We start from the raw sequence: 18118 nt of genomic DNA on the forward strand, positions 1-18118 counted from the left end.
GGAGAGGAATGCTGGGGGGGCGGGGCGAGAGTAGAATCCTGGGCAGAGACAGGCGTGGAATCCCAGGAGGGGGCGGGGTCAGACCTGCCTGAGGGGGCGTGGCCGGAGCCAGATATGCTCGGCGAGGAGGGGAGGAAGGAGGTGGGTCCTGTGACGTCAGTCCGAAGCCAGAAAGAGTCTAAGGGCCAGGGTCGCTGAGCTGGAGAACCGGACCTCGACAGCAGAGCCGAGAAAGCCGAGCGCCGCGGGAACCGGCCGGGAGCCGAAGCCACTCAGGCACCTACTCGTCTGCCCAGTCGATTGACTCACGCAGAGTGGCCCTCAGGCCCCTGCCCGGGCCCAGTCCCTCCCCGGGCCCCCCATGGCCCGGGCCACAGCCCTCCGGCCGTTGAGATTGTCGCCTCCGACGCTGCCGCTACTGCCGTTGCTGCTGCTCCTGCTCCGGGAAACCGGTGAGAGAACGCAGACGCCTCCCCGCCGCGCGCGAAACCATCCTTTTCCCTACCCCCAGCAGGAGGGTCGCAATAATAAGGCGACTACCCCATCTTTCCTTCTCTCAGAGTTGGGAGTCTGAGGCCCGGGGAGAATTGAGGGCAGGGAGCCAGATGTCCTCAGAGGGGCGGGCGGTGAGCTCGGACTTTGGGCCCCTTACAGGGCCAAGAATGATAATTCGGACGACCTGGGGAAGGGCTTGAGGGCTCCAACCCCGGGCCCCAGGGTGCTGAAGGCTCTGACTCCTGGGCCCGGAAAAAAGGAACTCCTGGGCCCCAGAAAAATTAGGGGCTGAGGGCTCTATCTCTTTGGTCCCAAGGAGAATGAAGGCTAGGGTCTCCGTCTACCGGGGTCCTGGTAGAATTGGGGTCAGGAAGGGCTCGAACTTGTGGATTCCAGATTGTGAGCAGGGTTCTCTGTCTTTCTCTAGGGTCCCAGACAGAACTGGGGGCGTGGAGGGGGGAGGAGGCCAAAAGGTCCTGTCTCCTGGGCTCCAGATTTAATTGTGGGCATTGGAATGTCCTGGAATTCAGATATAAATGTGGGCAGGAACCCTGTCTCTTGGGTTCTAGTTCTAATGAAGAGCCAGAGGCCCTGTCTGAAAGCTGGAGGCTCAGTCGGCCAGTGTCCCGCGTAGACTAAGGAGGGTGGGACCTTTCCCGTTCCTTGTGAGCGACCGGCGGGGACATCCCTGGGGAAGTTTTCCGGGTTTCACTTTCGTCGAGCCGGGGCAGGGCGGGGGCGGGAGCTCTCCAGGCTCCCCGTTCCGGATTCCCGGTTTCGGGACTTTATCTCTCTCGTCGCGCCTTTGTCCTCAGAGCCGCAGCGGGAGGTGGACGTGAGGAGACGCCGCCCTAATCCGCTGTCTCTCCCTCCGCTCGGCCCACTTCCCCGCCCCCCTCCCCGACTCCTGTTTCCCCCACCTCCCCAGGGGAGGGGTGCATCCGCAGGAGAGGGAGAGGCTGCGAGGAAACAGGTGAGGGAGGCTCTGGCCCTGCCCCTTTGCAGGTGACCCGGCTGTTTATTCCCAGGTAGAAACTCATGATCCTGGAGATTCACAAACGTTTGCCAGAAAGTGCGAGGGAGCTCGCGGGAGCCCTAGGTCTTTTTTGCCCCAGCGTGTCTCTGAATGGTCTCCCAGTTTTGACCCAGAGAGGGGGCACTGACTTTTCCTTCCGCCTGTCTCTCCCTCTGCGTCAGAAACAGTGAGATAAAATCAGAACCTGCCACCTCTGGCAGAATGCTCAGAATCCACCCCGCCTTAGGCCAGGCGTTGACTTGGTGCGTGATCTCGCAGAAGGCTCTCGATCACCCTACGGGACAGGTCCAGTTCCTGTTCCCATTAGACAGATGAGGAAACAAAGGCTTAGAAAGGACGAGCCACTTTCCCAGCATCCTCAGCCAGTTTGCAGACTTCAGAGCCTTTCTTGGCTCTGCCGCACCTGGTGGGCTCCAGAAAGTGCCTCTGAGCCTCCTTTTCCTTCTTTGGAAAACTGAGATAACAATTCCATCCCAGCAGGGACACTTGGGGGGCGGGGGGGGGGGGCAGGTTCAGAGACCCCACTGATCCCAGAGGAAATTCTTAGCACCTGAGGAGAGCTTCCCCCTTCCCCACACTCCACCCTTGTGCCTTTGTGCCCTGCTCTCTCTCATCTCTGCCTCTTTCCTTCCCTCCTTCCCTTCCTCTTCTTCTCTGTCTCTCCCTCCCCTCCTTCCCTCACTTTCTCTCCCCCTTTTCCTCTCTGCATTTCTCACCCTCTCCCAGTCTGCTCCTCTGGCTCTCTAATCTCTCTCCAAGCTCTTTCCTCCTTTCTCACCCTCTCTCTCTCTCCTGTCCATCCACGTCTGTTTCCCTCTCCCTGGCTCCTCTGACTTCCCCCTCCTTGGCCTCCGAGGAACGAAGGTGCACCACCTGGGCTTCCTGCTGGGCCGGCTCCCCTCCCCAGTCCTCCCTGGCTTTCACTGCTCATCCATGTCAGCCAGGCAGCCCCATGTAGCGGAGGGGGATGGGAGGAGAGGGGACTGCCGGCCTGCTGTCTCTTCTCATTAGGGAAGGAGGACTGGACAGGGGAGAAGTAGGGGTGGGTCTGCTCACATCCTGGCGGGGAGCAGAGGGGCAAGAGGAATTCAGGGAGAGGCTGGAGATACACGGATGGGGACAGAAGCCAATAGAGGGAGGGTGTCAAACAAATTTAGGGACGGGGTCAGAGACACAGGTAGAAATGGAATGGAGAGATGGGGAGATGAAATTCAGCCACAAGGATGGGGCAGAGAAAGTGGGGGGGCAGGGGAAAGGGAGCTGGAAAGACATCTCGATAAAGGCAGTAACAGCATAAAGAGACAGAGGTTTTGTGACAGTTGGGTGGGGGCCCAAAAGACCCCAGCCAGTCAGTGATGGTGATGTCATGACCCAGGGAGGTCAGGGCACAGGCCAACCTCAAGGCCAGCAGTGTGTGGGGGCCATGGGGAGTGATGGACACGGGAGGGACAGGGAGTTGGGCAGGCTGGCTAGCTCCCCCACCCCCACCAGGGATGCTGTTACATTTTTAATGTCCCAGCAATGCTGAGAAATGGAGCAAGAGGAGGAGGAGAAAAGGGGACCCAGCAAGATGGCCCAGCGAAGAGAAAGTATGTCAGGGGTGTGGTGAAACATGCAGAGATGGGGAGACCCAGGAGGCAGAGCCCAGAGGGTCAGAGCCACAGAGAAACAGAGATCCTGAGAGACAGAGACCAGAGACCTGGAGAGACTAGAGACCCCAGGAATCGGTGCTGGGAGCCAGATCCCAGAGACGAGGAGACCCCCAGACCCAAAAGATCCAGACCTCAGATGTTGGAGTACAGAAGAAAGAGAATATGAGAACAGGTAGGGTCTCTTGGGCCTGGTGAAAATGATTGTGGTCATGGAGGCACAAATCTATGAATTTACTAAAAGTCATTGAACTAGACACTTTAAATGGGCGAATCATATGGTATGGGAATTGTATCTAAATAAAACTTTTAGAGAGAGAGAGAGACGGACAGACACAGAGAGCAGAGACTGGGGACTCCCGGGGGACACAGAGGGGCAGACTGGGAATCCTGAGAACCAGAGACAGAGACACAAGAGATCAAAGAGACAGCCCTGCGAGAGGAGGGCCAGAGTCTCAGAGACAGAAGTGTTTTGGTGTAAACTCGGTCTGGGCAGAATGGTGGGGGTGGGGTTCTGTCTGAGGGGCTCAGCCAGGGAGAACAGTCCTAGAGATTCACCCCCAGAAGCATCAGAGCCCACAGGGGAGACCTTCAGTAGGGGTGGAGTCCCTGGAGAAAGGCAGAAAATCACAGACCAGAGAGGGGAGTGATGACCATCACCCGAGCTGAGTAATGACCACCGTCAGAGAGGGGCTGGGGGAGGCAGGTGAAGATATGCAGACCCAGACAGACAGACAGACAGCCTGATATCTTGGCTGCTTCTGCTCAACAACAACCCCCCACCCCCCCGCAACCAAGCCGGCTTCTGGATGTCCGCTGTGGGGGTGGGCACCATGATTAATGCAATTAATTAATTAAGGAGGTAGCTGAGGCAGCAGCTGAGGCCAGCACTCCAAGCACGCTGGCCTTCAAGGGCCAACTGGCATCTGCCACACCCTGTGGTCAGAAGGCAGGTCACGATACCTTGTAGGTCCAGAGAGGGTGAGCCAAGCCGCGAGGAGCCAGCCAGGCAGGCAGGAACCCAGGAGTCCAGGCCCCCAGCCCCTTCCTCTCAGCCCTGATTTCCCCTCCCCAGATCTCAGGGTCTCAGGCTCTGGGTCTCTGTCCCCACCCGCCCAAAGGATTCCCCTGGGCTCACACAATGCCCTGGGCTGCCCCTGCCCTGCCACCACAGGAAGCCTGGCATGCCAGGCCACAGGCAAGGGAAGTGTGTCTGGGGACCCAGCTGACACCCCATGAAGCTGTCACCAGCCTGACTGGCCGAGGAAAGCTGAGGGTGGCTGGTGTTCCCACGGGCACACCCTCCCCCACTGTGCTGCTGACCATGTTCTGGCCAAGGTCAGGGCACAGGCTCCCGCCCAGAAGTGTCCTGGACACTAGGGTCTGAACTCCAGGCCAACCTTCCTCCTGGCTTCATTTCTCCCGCCTCTGCCTGAAACACAAAACATCTGGCCATCAGCCAATACACCTCATTCCCCTCACCACCCACCGCTGCCCCACAGCTGGTCAGCCTCTGTGTCCCAACCATTCCAACTTCTGAATGTGTTTCCAATCCAGTTCATCCTCCATCCCCACTGCCCTGACCCCCAAAGGCTGGCCCCAGTCCATTCTGAGGGTTCTTTCTAAAGCACAAATCTAACCCTGTCCCTCCCCCTGCCTATAACTCTCTATGGCTCCCTAGTGCCCCTAAGAAAAAGCCCAAACTCTAACTCAGCCTCAGCCTCTGTCATCTGATGCACTGTTGCTTCCCCATCTCCACCTCATTCTTTCACTCAACACATTTCTGGAGCTCTCACAGTATGCCAGTTACTCTTCTAGGCTCTGGGAAAATAGCAGGAACCAAGGCTCAGATGGTAGAGAATCTGCCTGCCAATGCAGGAGACCCGGGTTTGATCCCTGGGTCAGGAAGATCCCCTGGAAAAGGGAATGGCTACCCACTCCAGTATTCTTGCCCAGAGAATTCCATGGACAGAGGAGCCTGGCAGGCTACAGTCCATGGGATCGCAAAGAGTCGGACATGACTGAGGGACTACCACTTTCAAGACAAAGATCCCTGCCCCCAGAACTAATGTTCTAGCAGGGAAAAGACATCAGGTGCAATGAGGAAAATGAAGCCATGTCAAGGGAATTTCTGTTCTCATCATTGGGGTGGTCAGGGAACGCCCCAGAGCAAAGATCTGAAGGGAGTGAGGGAGGGGAAAGTATTCCAGGATGCGAGAACAGCAAGTGCAAAGCCCTGAGGTGGGACTTGCCTGGCATGTCTGAGAAATGGTGAGGAGGATGGCATGTCTGGAGCAGGGTGAGCCAAGGGGTGAGGGTGAGAGATGAGGTCAGAAAGAGGACGGGCACAGGTCACACAGGACCTTGTGGCTGCTGTAAAGACTTGAGCTTTTTTTATTTTCTGAGTGAGAAGAGAGCCCTAGAAGAGACCCTTCTCTGGCTGCGTGTGGGAACTGCAGGGGGCACTTGCAGCCCTCCATGGTGGGGAGGGGGTGTGTGTGGGATGACCTAGGGGAGAGATGCCACTGGCTTAGACCAGGATACGGGTAATGCAGGGGTCAGACCTGGTCCACTTGAAGATATATTTTGAAGAAGAAGCTGGTGGGGTTTCCTGATGGATTGCAGTGGAGGTTGAGAGAGAAAAAGTGGAGTCAGATATGACTCCAAAGCTTCCATCCTAAACCTTTTACTGAGGTGGAAAGACCTAAAAGATGGGCCATTAACCATATGGGGGCTGAACCATGCTATTCATTCATTCAAAATGAGACATTTAGAATGGGGATCGTGGAGCCTTGGAATTTTAGAACCTCCTTCATTTCACATATATGGAGCATCTACCAGGAGCTCTGTTGCAGGTCCTGAGGGTAGACCTGCGAACAAGACCAGGCAAAGAATTCCTGCCCTCCAGGAGCTCAGGAGGGTCATGAAAACCTGGTGTGTGAGATGGGGAGATGGGTGCGGGGTAAGGGGATGAGAGCCAGCTAGTCAGAAAGAGGAGGGGTGTATGGCCATCCAGGACAGAGTATTGGTGATGAAAGAAATTCGTGAGAAGCTTGCCCCACAAGAAGCTAAAAGTGGGTTTTTTTTTAATTTAATTAATTAATTCATTTATTTCAGGCTTGCCGACCAGAGATTGAACCCCTGCTCTCGGCAGTGAAAGCACAGAGTCCTAACCACTAAGCTGCCAAGAAATCCCCAAAAGTGGGTTTTTTTTTTTCTTGTTTTTGTTTTTTTTTTTAAATCTTCTGAAACTACCAGGGCCACTCGAGTTGCAGAAGGGCAGCCTCCCTCAGAAGACAGGTGTGAACCCCAGGCCACAACAGTGAAAGCCCAGGTCCTAACCACCAGGCCACCAGGGAACTCCCCAGAAGAGAGGCAACTGGCAGCCACAGGATTTCCTTAGGACAAGAAATCTGAGTCCCCAGAGGGACCCAGTGACCCAGAGCGAGGTGTGTGGCTCCATGGGCTGGAGCTTGGTTTCCCTTGGGAAAGGTCTCCTCCTCCAGGAAGCCCTCCTGCCCTTCCCCTCGGCTGGGTCAGGCCCCTGCTCTAGGTCCTCTCCTCCACCCCCAGCCCTGCCCCGCCCCCAACTGACTGTCTGTGCAACCTCTCCCCTCTCCTGGAATGTCAACTCCTGGAGGACTTGTCCTGACACGTCTGTGAAATGTGCAGCCAGAACAGATCTTGATATTTATTCAACAGTTGTTTTTTTTTTTTTCCCAACAGTATTGATTGAGCACCTGCTATAACCACGCCCTGGTGTGAGCTCTAGGGATACAGTAAGCAACAAGATAGACAAATCCCCGTCCTCAGGGACTGACTCTCTAGTACCCAGGGTCTCCGTGTTGAGCAACTGTTTGTTGCCCACTGGTTGGCACAGTCTGGAAAAGAATGGCTAGCAGGAAGCCCTTGAAGTTCTAAATCTTTGCTTTAGTCAAGTCTTCTCCAAGTGAAGAACCCTCAATGGTTCCCACTTACCTCAAGAAGAAAACTTAAACCCTCAGCCCCACCCTGTGTCTCTTCTGCGGCTCACACTGGCCTGGGTGTTTTTTCCCTGACTTGAGTTCCCATCCCTCCTCACCCAGCTTGAAAGGGGCAGAGCCTTTGGGAACCCTTGCCCCATCCTCAGTGCCTTTGGGGGCCACGCAGGTCCTGGCACCTTGAGGGAAGGGGGCAACCCTGCCTCAGCTCCACCCACCTGCTGCCCCCAGGGTCTCATATCCTGATTTTTGTCTGGATTTGACCTCCAGACCTTTCTGTGCTGCCAGGTCACTTCAGGAACGATGCTACCTGAGCCAAAAGTAACTGTGAGGGAGCTGGACTTGGCCAGTAGCATGCGGCTATCTGCCCCGACTTGACTCACCTGCTGTGCCTGCCCTCTGAGGAAACTACGGGAGAAAATCATGTCATGGAATTGTCGACCCTACAGGGTTGCCTAAACATTCCCTTTTTACAGATGGAGGAAATCAGGCTCAAAGCAAAGTCACCCGGGGACTTCCCTGGTGGCCCAGTGGCTGGGAGACTCCAAGCTGCCGACGCAGAGGGCCCGGGTTCGATCCCTGGTCAGGGAACTAGATCCCACATGCTGCAACCGAGAGTTGCCATGCCACAGCTAAAGATCCCGCGTGGCACAGTGAAGATGGCAGGTCCCACATGCTGAAACCAGTTCCTGGTACAGCCATATAAATAAATATTAAAAAAAAAAAAAGTCACCCACATAAAAGGGGACAGAGCCAACAGGAAGCCCCCAGCCATCTGCTCCAGGGTCCCACCCATGACACTCTGCAGTGTGGTCCCTCCAGAGGGGAGGATGCCCATATCTCAAGGTGGCCCCCCTGGGTTTGAGTTGCAAGATATATGTAGGAATTCCACGAGATGATGTGTGTCACACGGCCTTCACTGATGGCTGCTTTTGAGAAGTGCCTAGGATGGGTCTTGCCTGAAGGACTGCCTTCTTTTGGGGACCTTCTCACTAGGGTCACTTGTTAATGTTCCCTGGATTCCTGTGGGAGGCCAGCAGCTGCGCACACGCCCCCCCCTCACATCTTGGTCAAGGACAGCTGGGCATGGGCCTTTGCCTCAGAGCTGGGTGTCAAGGACTACTTGTAATTATACTTAGCTGGTTGTGTTTATTTACCAAGCACTGATCTTGCACTTCCTGGGGCCCTGTGTGCTAAGTGCTCAACAAACATCCTTTAATCCTTAAACAGCAACCCCTAGGAGGTGGGTACCATTATTACCCTCCCCTTTACAGCTGAGGAAACTGGGGCACAGAGAGGTTAAACGATTTGTCCAATGTCACACAGCCAGTAAGTGGCAGAGCTGAGATTCGAAGGCACTCAGTCTGTGCTCAGTCCCCGTGCTGTGCTGCCTTGCACAGTAAAAAAAATTCACCTTAAAAAAAAATTATTAATGCATTCATTTGGCTGTGCTGGGTCATAGGGTTAGAGTTAGGGATGTGGCATGTGGGATCTAGCTCCCTGGCCAGGGATTGAACCTGGGCCCCTGCATTGGGAACATGAAGTCTTAGCCACTGGACCACCAATGGAAATTTCTGGAGAAACATTGATTTTTATTTTGGTTTTTATTAAAAGTCAGAAAACAAATGATGAGCTGAGAAATAAAAGACATATATTCAGACAAAAACTGGCATGCCAATGTTCACAGTAGCTTTGTTCATAATCACCAAAAGGTGAATACAACTTAGTTGTCCATCAGCTGCTAAATGAATAAACAAAATGTGGTCAGTCTGTAGAGTGGAATATTACTGAGCCATAAAAAGGAACCAAGGCACTGATCCATGTTACTGCCTGGGTACACCTTGAAAACATTTGCCAAGTGAAAGAAAGTAAACACAAAAGGTCACATATTTTATGATTTGATTTATGTGATGTGCCCAGAAGAGGCAAATCTCTAGACAGAAAATAGATGACTGATTGTTAGTGACAGGGGGATGGGAGGTGCAATTGACTGTATAATGGGTACATGGATTTTTGGGGGGCATTATAACAATGTCCTAAACTTGATTATGGTGATGGATGCACAACTTCTGTGAATAATGAAAAGCCACTGAATTGTACATTTTTAATGGATAAATGGGAATTAATCTCACTAAGGCTGTTAATAGGAAAAAATAGGCTCAGAGGGTTGTAGGTTTTATAGAAAAGTGAGAGAAAGGATTATTAGCTGTGCAGGGAAAAAATGAAGTACATACCCTTAAAATTTTTTTTAAATTTCTTTTGGCATAGATTTTTGTTATTTTGGAAGATTCTTTTTTTCCCTCCAAACATTTGATAATGAAAAATTTACAACATACACATGTAAGTTGGAAGAGAGGCCCAGCAGCCTCCCTCATCTCTGCCTCTAGACAGCGATTCATATTCTGTCATGTTTGCTTCATCACTTTATCGTTTTGGGGTCTTTTTTGGATGAACGTCTCAGAGTACATTTCAGATAATGATATTTCTACCTTTTATCTTCCCCTTCTTCTTTCTTCTTCTTTTTGGCTGTGCTGGGCGGCTTGTGGAATCTTAGTTCCCTAGCCAGGGGTTGAACTTGGGCCCTCAGCAGTGAGAGAGTAGTCTTAACCAGTGGATCGCCAGGAAATTCTCATCCACCCTTTATCGTCTAAGAAAAAGAAATACGACATAAAAGAGATAACCAACAAGGACTCACTGCATAGCACAGGAACTATACTCAATGTTTTGTTAAACCTATAAGGAAAAGAATCTGAAGACAATTCTGAGTCACTGTGCTATACACCTGAAACTGACACATTGTAAATCAGTTATAGGACTTCCCCGGTGGTCCAGCGGTTAAGAATCCGCCTGCCAGGGAGAAAGGTTCGCTCCTTTTCGTCTGGCGGCAGCCATCAGGGTGAGTCGAAATGGGTGCGGACAAGTACATCCAGGAGCTATGGAGGAAGAAGCAGTCAGACGTGATGTGGTGCGCTGCTGGCCTTACCCGCTCTTCCGCGCTGCACTGAGCCCCCCACACTGCCCCCCCACCCCACCCCCCGGCCCGAGGAGGCGCGCAGGCTGGGGTACAAGGCCAGGCAAGGTTCTGTCATATGTCGGGTTCGTGTGTGCCACGGTGGCCGCAAACGCCCAGTTCCTAAGGGTGCCACTTTCGGCAAGCCTGTCCACCATAGTGTCAACCCGCTCAAGTTTGCTCGAAGCCTTCAGTCGGTTGCGGAGGAGTACGCTGGACGCCACTGTGGGGCCCTGGGGGCCCTGAATTCCTACTGGGTTGGTGAAGATCCTACATACCAATTCTTTGAGGTTACTGATCCATTCCATAAAGCTATCAGAAGAAACCCTGACCCCTAGTGGATCACTAAACCAGTCCACAAGCACGGGGAGATGCAGGGGCTGACGTCTGCAGGCAGAAAGAGCCTTTCTGCCGCGGGCGAGGCAAGGGCTACGAGTTCCACCTCCCTATCGGTGGCTCTCGCTGCGCAGCTTGGAGAAGGCGCAGTGCTCTCCAACTCCACCGCTACCGCTAATATAAGTAATGTTTGTCAAGTTCTTACCTAATAAACAATTTAGGACGTTCTTGTCTGCTTAAAAGTGTTTTTTAGGGACTTCCCTGGTGGTCTAGAGGCTAAGACTCTGTGCTCCCAATGCAGGGGGCCAGGGTTCAATCCCTGGTCAGGGAACTTGATCCCACATGCTGCAGCTAAGGCTGGGAACAGCCAAATAAATAAATAAAATAAATAAAAAATAAAAAAAAAAGTGTTTTTTAATATGTCTGTTAAAACTAGTTGTCTGCAGATTGTTTCATTGAATGCATTGTCAAATTAGGAAAGTTAGGGACTTCTGTAGTGGTCCAGTGGTTAAGACCCTGTGCTTTTTTTTTTTTTAATTTTTTCATTTATTTTTATTAGTTGAAAGCTAATTGCTTTACAATACTGTAGTGGTTTTTGCCATACATTGACATGAATCAGCCATGGATTTACATGTGTTCCCCATCCCAATCCCCCCTCCCGCCTCCCTCCCCATCCCATCCCTCTGGGTCTTCCCAGTGCACCAGCCCTGAGCACTTGTCTCATGCATCCAACCTGGGCTGGTGATCTGTTTCACCCTTGATAGTATGCTTGTTTTAATGCTATTCTCTCAAAACATCCCAACTTCGCCTTCTCCCACAGAGTCCCAGAGTCTGTTCTGTACATCTGTGTCTCTTTTTCTGTCTTGCATATAGGGTTATCGTTACCATCTTTCTAAATTCCATATATATGTGTTAGTATACTGTATTGGTCTTTATCTTTCTGGCTTACTTCACTCTGTATAATGGGCTTCAGTTTCATCCATCTCATTAGAACTGATTCAAATGAATTCTTTTTAATGGCTGAGTAATATTCCATTGTGTATATGTACCACAGCTTCCTTATCCATTCATCTGCCGCTGGACATCTAGGTTGCTTCCATGTCCTGGCTATTATAAACAGTGCTGCGATGAACATTGGGGGTACACGTGTCTCTTTCAGATCTAGTTTCCTCGGTGTGTATGCCCAGGAGTGAGATTGCTGAGACCCTGTGCTTTCAATGCAGGTGGCATGCGTTTGATCCCTGGTTGGTCTGGAACTAAGATCCCACATGCCACAACTCAGACCTGGCACAGCCAAAGAAAAACAACTATGGACGTTAAAGTGCAGTGATGCTTAAAGACTTTAAGTGATGGTGTATCCTGTTTCTAATAAGGGGAATGCCTTTGTTTTTGCTTTCTTAGGGAGTTGATATGTTCACGTTTAAAATGCTATTTGGGCAATAGGTGTAAAGTTCTATAAAAGAGGAGTGCAGAAATTTAACCCTGTAGATTTGTTGATGCATGTGATGAGACCTGCAGCTTTATTGGGGTGATGCAATGCTCTGCAGTTCTATGGAGTTTGGCAGCGACATTTTAAGTTGGATTTTCCTTGGAAATGTGAAGGGTGTCCTGACCCTTTCTCAAGATCATATGCAGAAAAATAAAGTTGACTAGGGTCCATGTTTTAGGCTTAATCTGATACTACATTTATGTAACTGCTGCTTCTGAAAGGCGAAAAGTAATGCCACCATTTTTAAGAGAATTGAATAGACCTGTTGCAAGAGGGTTCTCACAAATGAATCAAATCCTGATTTAGCAAAATTAAATTGCCTTGGCCTCCATGGTGCCACTGAAGTTCACATAAAGCTCCTGGTTCAGACTCTGATATCTGTAGAATACTGAACTTCATGCAAAATGGTTTCATTGACACTGGTGTCGATTAAAACTAATGGAAATTGAACATTAGATAAGTGAGGGGGAGTTATTAGCCCTGAGGTTTGTAACTTTAGTAGGATTGGGAGGTTGATGTTCATTAGATCCCTTTCAAGTAGAGGACGATAGGAAAAACTTATCAAAAAATTAAATGTTTTATTTGTAGTATTAGTTTGTGACCATCATGAACCACCTTAGGGGATGCAGGAAATAGGGGTGGTTATGTTTAAAAGTATCATTGCTAAGTGTAATCAGTGTTCTCTAGGGTCAAGTCACTCCATTCTTAAAAGGCTAGTGAGAGGGACTTCCCTTGGGGGTCCAGCAGCTAAGACTCTGTGCTCCCAATGCAGTGGGCCCAGGTTCGATCCCTGGTCAGGGAACTAGTTGCCACGTGCTGCGATAAAAATCAAAGATCCTGCATGCTGCAACTAAGACCTGGCAAGCTAAATAAACAAACAGTAAGTATCTTTTTAAAAAAAAAAAAAAAGGCTACTGAGAAAAGTCACGTAGTTGGTGTCACTACAAGTTCAATTGGCTTCCGACTTTGTGCTGTATACAGTTGTTCCCATCCTTGCTCAAACCATCCTCAAGAGCCTCACCGTTCCACACTTGCCAGGCCACCAGTTGTGGTTGGGCTCGCCACCTCATTCTGCTTGTCGCATCGTGTCCTCCTGTAGACTAGACTTCTGTTTCCCGCGGTGTATTTGAGTGCAAGAAATATGGAAAAGGAATTGCCCCAGTTCTTGGTTTGCTATCTTAATAGGTAGTTTAATTTTGAGATCTAATTGCTGATTTTCTTGAACCAATTTTTCTTGTTTTTTTCTTCAAGGGTCTTTTAAAAGGCCCACTTAAGTGACTTCCAGAAAACAGGCTTGCAAAACCTTTTGAGACCCAAATTCCTTCCTACTCAAAAAAATCTTAAACCATGTTATTCTGTGTGTAGAGGTTGTTCAACTATATAATAATAGAATAAATGTCTATTAAACTTAAAAAAAAAAAAAGAAGAATCTGCCTGCCAATGCAGGGGACACAGAGTTCGATCCCTGATCTGGGAAGATTCCACATGCTGCACAGCAACTAAGCCCATGTGCCACAACTACTGACACACAGACAAAAATGAAATAAGTAAATAAATAAAATTTTTAAAATAAATAAATCAATCAACTATACTTCAATAAGATAGGGAATTCCCTGGCGGTCCAGTGGTTAGGACTCAGCACTCTCACTGCCAAGCCTGGGTTCTATCCCTGGTAGGGGAACTAAGACACTAAAAGCTGTGCAGTGAAAAATGAAATAAAATAGGATATTTTTATAGATGTTTTATTTAAGGAATACTTTGTGGTTGTTCAGTCACTAAGTCATATGCCACTCTTGCCCACCCCATGGACTGTAGCACGCCAGGCTCCTCTGTCCTCCACTATCTCCCAGAATTTGGTCAAATTCATGTCCATTGAACCAGTGATGCTACCTAACCATCTCATCCTTTGCCGCCCCCTTCTCCTTTTGCCTTCAGTCTTGCCCAGCATCAGGGTCTTTCCCGTTGAGTCAGCTCTTCACATCAGGTAGCCAAAGTATTGGAGCTTCAGCTTCAGCATCAGTCCTTCCAATGAATATGCAAGGTTGATTTTCTTCTTAAGATTGACTGGTTTGATCTCCTTGCTGTCCAAAGAACTCTCAAGTGTCTTTTTGAGGACCACAATTCAAAAGCATCAATTCTTCGGCGCTCAACTTTCTTTATGCTCCAACTCTCACATCCATACATGACCACTAGAAAAACCATGGCTTTGACTCTCTATGGATCTTCACTGGCAAAGTGATGTCTCTGCAGATTAATATACTGTCTAGGTTTGTCATATCTTTCTTTCCAAGGAGCAAGCGTCTTTTAATTTTATGGCTACATGAATACTACATAATCACAATTTATTCATCACACCTAAGATCATGAGCAGTAATTCCGTAATCGTATGACATCTAGCCCAGGACCCAAATGGCCCTAGTTTTCCTCAAACTGTGTTATCTGGCTGGCCTTTTGGGAACTGGGATAGCGTGAAGATGCCTGCATTATCCTGGGGTCTGCATTTCCCCAGCAGGGCGGAGGGGGCCCCCTCCCATGATGGCCCTGCCTGGCCCAGGGATTTCTAGGTCCTTCCCCGACCCGACCTCTCTCTCTCTCCTCTCTCCCCAGGAGCCCAGGATGTGCGAGTTCAGGTCGCCGCTGAGGTGCGGGGCAACCTGGGGGACACGGTAGAGCTGCCCTGCCACCTGCTGCCTTCAGCGCCTGAAATCCGAGTGTCCCAGGTGACGTGGCTGCGCCTGGACGCTCCCGAAGGCAAACAGAACGTGGCCATCTTCCACCCCCAGTATGGTCGCAGCTTCCCCAGCCCGAAGCCCGGCAAGGAGCGGCTGTCCTTCGTCAATACCGCGCCGAGCGCAGGGGCCGGGCAAGGCACGGAGCTGGAGGTGCGGGACGCCACGCTGTCCCTCCGGGGGCTGACGGTGGAGGACGAGGGCAACTACACTTGCGAGTTTGCCACCTTCCCCAAGGGCACCAGCCGGGGAGTCACCTGGCTCAGAGTCATAGGTGAGCCTGGTGGGGGGGTGGGGCTGCGGCGAAGTGAGAGGGGACGAGGTGCAACGCGCCAGTGCCCCCCACGGGCCTGTTTCTGGGCTTTAGCTGGGAAATCGACCTACCTTGTCTGCGGTCATCAGTCAGCCGCCGTGACGTATTAAGCACCTGCTATTTGCCACGGGTAGTTCTGCAGGGAGGAGATACAGCCGGCAAGAAGCATCCAGTAGATTGAGTCCCTACTCTGTGCCAAACACTATGCCACGCTCTAGGGGTGAAGCCCTAAGGAGAACAGAAGTCCCCCTTCTCCTTGAGCTTAGACTCCGACTAAGGCAGTAGATAACGTAAATAAGAGTGAGCTGGGGGGTTGCAGGTGCTTTAGAAATTGGAGAATAGGTTACCATTTTGGTGAGGGTGGTCTGGTGCTATTTGAACCCAAACTAGGAGGGTTTGACGGAGTCCTGCAAGTCCACGGAGGAGAGCTTCAGACAGCAGGAACAGCAAGTGCAAAGGCCCTGGGGCAGGGCACACCTGGAAGGTCTGAGGAAAAGCCAGGAAGTCAGTATGGCTGGAGATGAGTGAATGGGGGGGGGGGGCAGGGAGAGGCAAGGTCAAGGCAGTGATGGGGGAGCACAGATCACAGATGACCCTTATGGACCATGAGAAGATGTTGGCTTTTGCCTTGAGAGAGCAACAGCTACAGGAGATTCTGAGGAGGGGAGGAAGGTGTTGACTTGGGTTTTCACAGGCTATGTGGGGAGTGAGGGTGGAGGCTCACAAAGGCAGTGAGGGCATAAGTCCAGGAGGCAGGTGATGGCAGTTAGACCATGGGGAGGCAGTGGAGGTAGTGAGATGTCATTGTCTTCTGGAAATATTTTAGAGGTCAAGTCAGAGAGTAATCAAAATAGCAAAAGAAAGGAACTCCAGGATGTTGTAAGACTCAGAGTAAGGCCCCACTGGACTTACGTAGAGAGAATGGTCATTAAAAGCCTCTTATTCAAGTGCTGACGTGTAAGCAGGAGCCACCCTCGGGGAGAAGAATGAAGGCCCAGCAGAGGGAACAGTCTAGGCAAAGTCTGGGATAAGAGAAACAGACTTGCACATTCTAGGAACAGACAGGAGACTGGTGGCAAGGGCTTGAGTGAGCCTCAACTAGGCAAGGAACCAACAGGGCCAGGTTACACGAACCTCATAGACAAGAGGCCAGGTGGCTGGAATTCATCTGATTTTCTTTTTTTTCCCCCCATGCTGAGCAGCTTGGAGAATCTCAGTTCTCCAACCAGGGATTGAACCTGCACCCTTGGCATGAAAGCATGGAGTCCTAACCACTGGTGGACCACCAGGGAATTCCCTGCATCTGAAATGTTATTTGGAGCCATAAGAGGGTTCAAATCATAAGAACACCCTGATCAGGGTCTTGAAATTCTTTTAAAAAAAGGGAGGGGTGGTCACTGGCAGGACTTCCCTGGTGGTCTAGTGGTTAGGAATCCTCCTGCCAGTGCAGGGGACATGAGTTCAATCCCAGGTCCCGGAATATCCCACATGCCATGGAGTAACCTAGCCGGTGCACCACAACTGCTGAGCCCGTGCTCTACAATAAGAGAAGCCACCACCACGAGAGGCCCATGCACCGCAACCAGGCGGGGCCCCCACTCAACGCAATTAGAGAAAACCCACTTGCAGCAACGAAGACCCAGAGCAGCCAAAGATAAATAAAAGAAAAAATAAATCAACTGGCTGCCAGGGTCAGGGAGGGGTGGTGGGCATGGGGCATCAGAAGAGTAGACAAAGGTAGATGGAAGCAAGGAGACAGGTGAGAGAAGGCCTTGGCTTGGAAGAGGGAAGAAGCAGGGAGGAGTGGGGGAAGGAGTGGAACAAACAGAGAAGTGAAATAATCGCCCTTTTGGGAGATAGTGCGTGCTTGTCCGTGAGTTAAAGGGTGAGGAGGAGGAAGAACTCCCACCCTTCCGGCTCCAACAGGAAGTGACCAGCATGACCGCTTATCAAAATGTGGAAGAGTTAGGAAAGGCATCTTTTCAAAGGATGCTATTTCTTGCTGAATCTTGGCAATCCCCTGGGGTCCCGCCTTCCTCCAGCAACTCCAAAGAAGCCACATCACTCTGGATACGTTTTCCCCCACTCTGAGCCCCAGAGAGTTGGAGAAGTGTACCCTGTAATGTCCCTCAGTACACACTTCCCTTCCCAAGGAACCCTGAAACCACAGTTGTCTTGCATAGTAAACCACTCTTCTCCTCCTCATCTTTCGCAAAGGCCTCCCTTTTTCTGCCATTATTTGTTCTATTAAGAGATACGTAGAGATCACTTACTACCAGGCACCAGGTGCCTATAAAAGCGCAAAGCAGAACAGTGAAACCTCTACTTTCTTGGGGAGTCAAACATCAGGGAAGTCTCTATGAGAAAGTGAGGCCGGGATCTGGAAAAGGAGGAGGAGCAAGACAAGAAGAAATGATGCCAGAACATTCCAGGCAGTGCAGGTCACTAAAGACCCCGCAGTGGGCAGGAGCAGGGACCGGGGACAGGTAGTGGTGTGGGTCAGAACCTGAGGGGACTGTCTGGTTATGAGCAACATCAGTAGCTGTGGTTGACACTATTATTACTCATGGAGGTTTTACCCCGCCTAATATTTTTCCATGTCTCCCAGGAGGATGGGCAAAAAGGGCAAAAAATGTCCAGCTTTGGGAATCTCCATTGCCTTTATCCCACTTCTGGGCCGAAGTCTAGTGGTGATTAAAGGAAAACAAGCAGAAGTTCTTTTCAGCTGGACCTTTGAACGGCATTGTTCTGCTTTGGCTTTTCACTTAAAATCACAGCCTCTTCCAGGCTTGTGGATACCATCTGCTTTACTAGCAGAACAGAACAGAACAGAAAATGCATTGTACTATAATGGCTAACACTTAGATAGCACAGTGAGTCTCAAGCGCTGTCCAAAGTGCTTTATATGTCAATTTATTTCATCTCTGTGGTGGGTCCTATTACTATCCCCACTTTACAAAAGAGGAACCTGACTCTTTTTAGAGAGTTGGGAAATGACTTGTCCAAAGCCATGCGGCTGCAAAGCAGCAAAGCTGGGAAGTGAAGCCCTGCAGGTGGGCCTTGGGCCTCCCAGATGACTCA

General features: G+C 50.8%; 1 protein-coding gene and 1 pseudogene across 2 annotated transcripts in view; both read left to right on the forward strand.

Annotated features, from left to right (window-relative positions):
* Positions 1-121: 121 nt before the first annotated feature.
* NECTIN2 (nectin cell adhesion molecule 2) overlaps positions 122-18118 on the forward strand; it is a 33491-nt gene continuing 15494 nt past the window's right edge. The window contains exons 1-2 of one of the 2 annotated variants that reach the window (XM_043437901.1): positions 122-452; positions 14603-14998. In XM_043437901.1, the coding sequence (XP_043293836.1) occupies positions 362-452; positions 14603-14998 (487 nt within the window). In that variant the 5' untranslated portion in view covers positions 122-361. The remainder of the gene's footprint in view (positions 453-14602; positions 14999-18118) is intronic. The other variant, XM_043437902.1, reaches the window with a different exon arrangement.
* Positions 8705-10748, forward strand: LOC122421689 (annotated as a pseudogene).

This window comes from Cervus canadensis, chromosome 18, assembly GCF_019320065.1.
Source record: "Cervus canadensis isolate Bull #8, Minnesota chromosome 18, ASM1932006v1, whole genome shotgun sequence".
Lineage (NCBI taxonomy): Eukaryota > Metazoa > Chordata > Mammalia > Artiodactyla > Cervidae > Cervus > Cervus canadensis.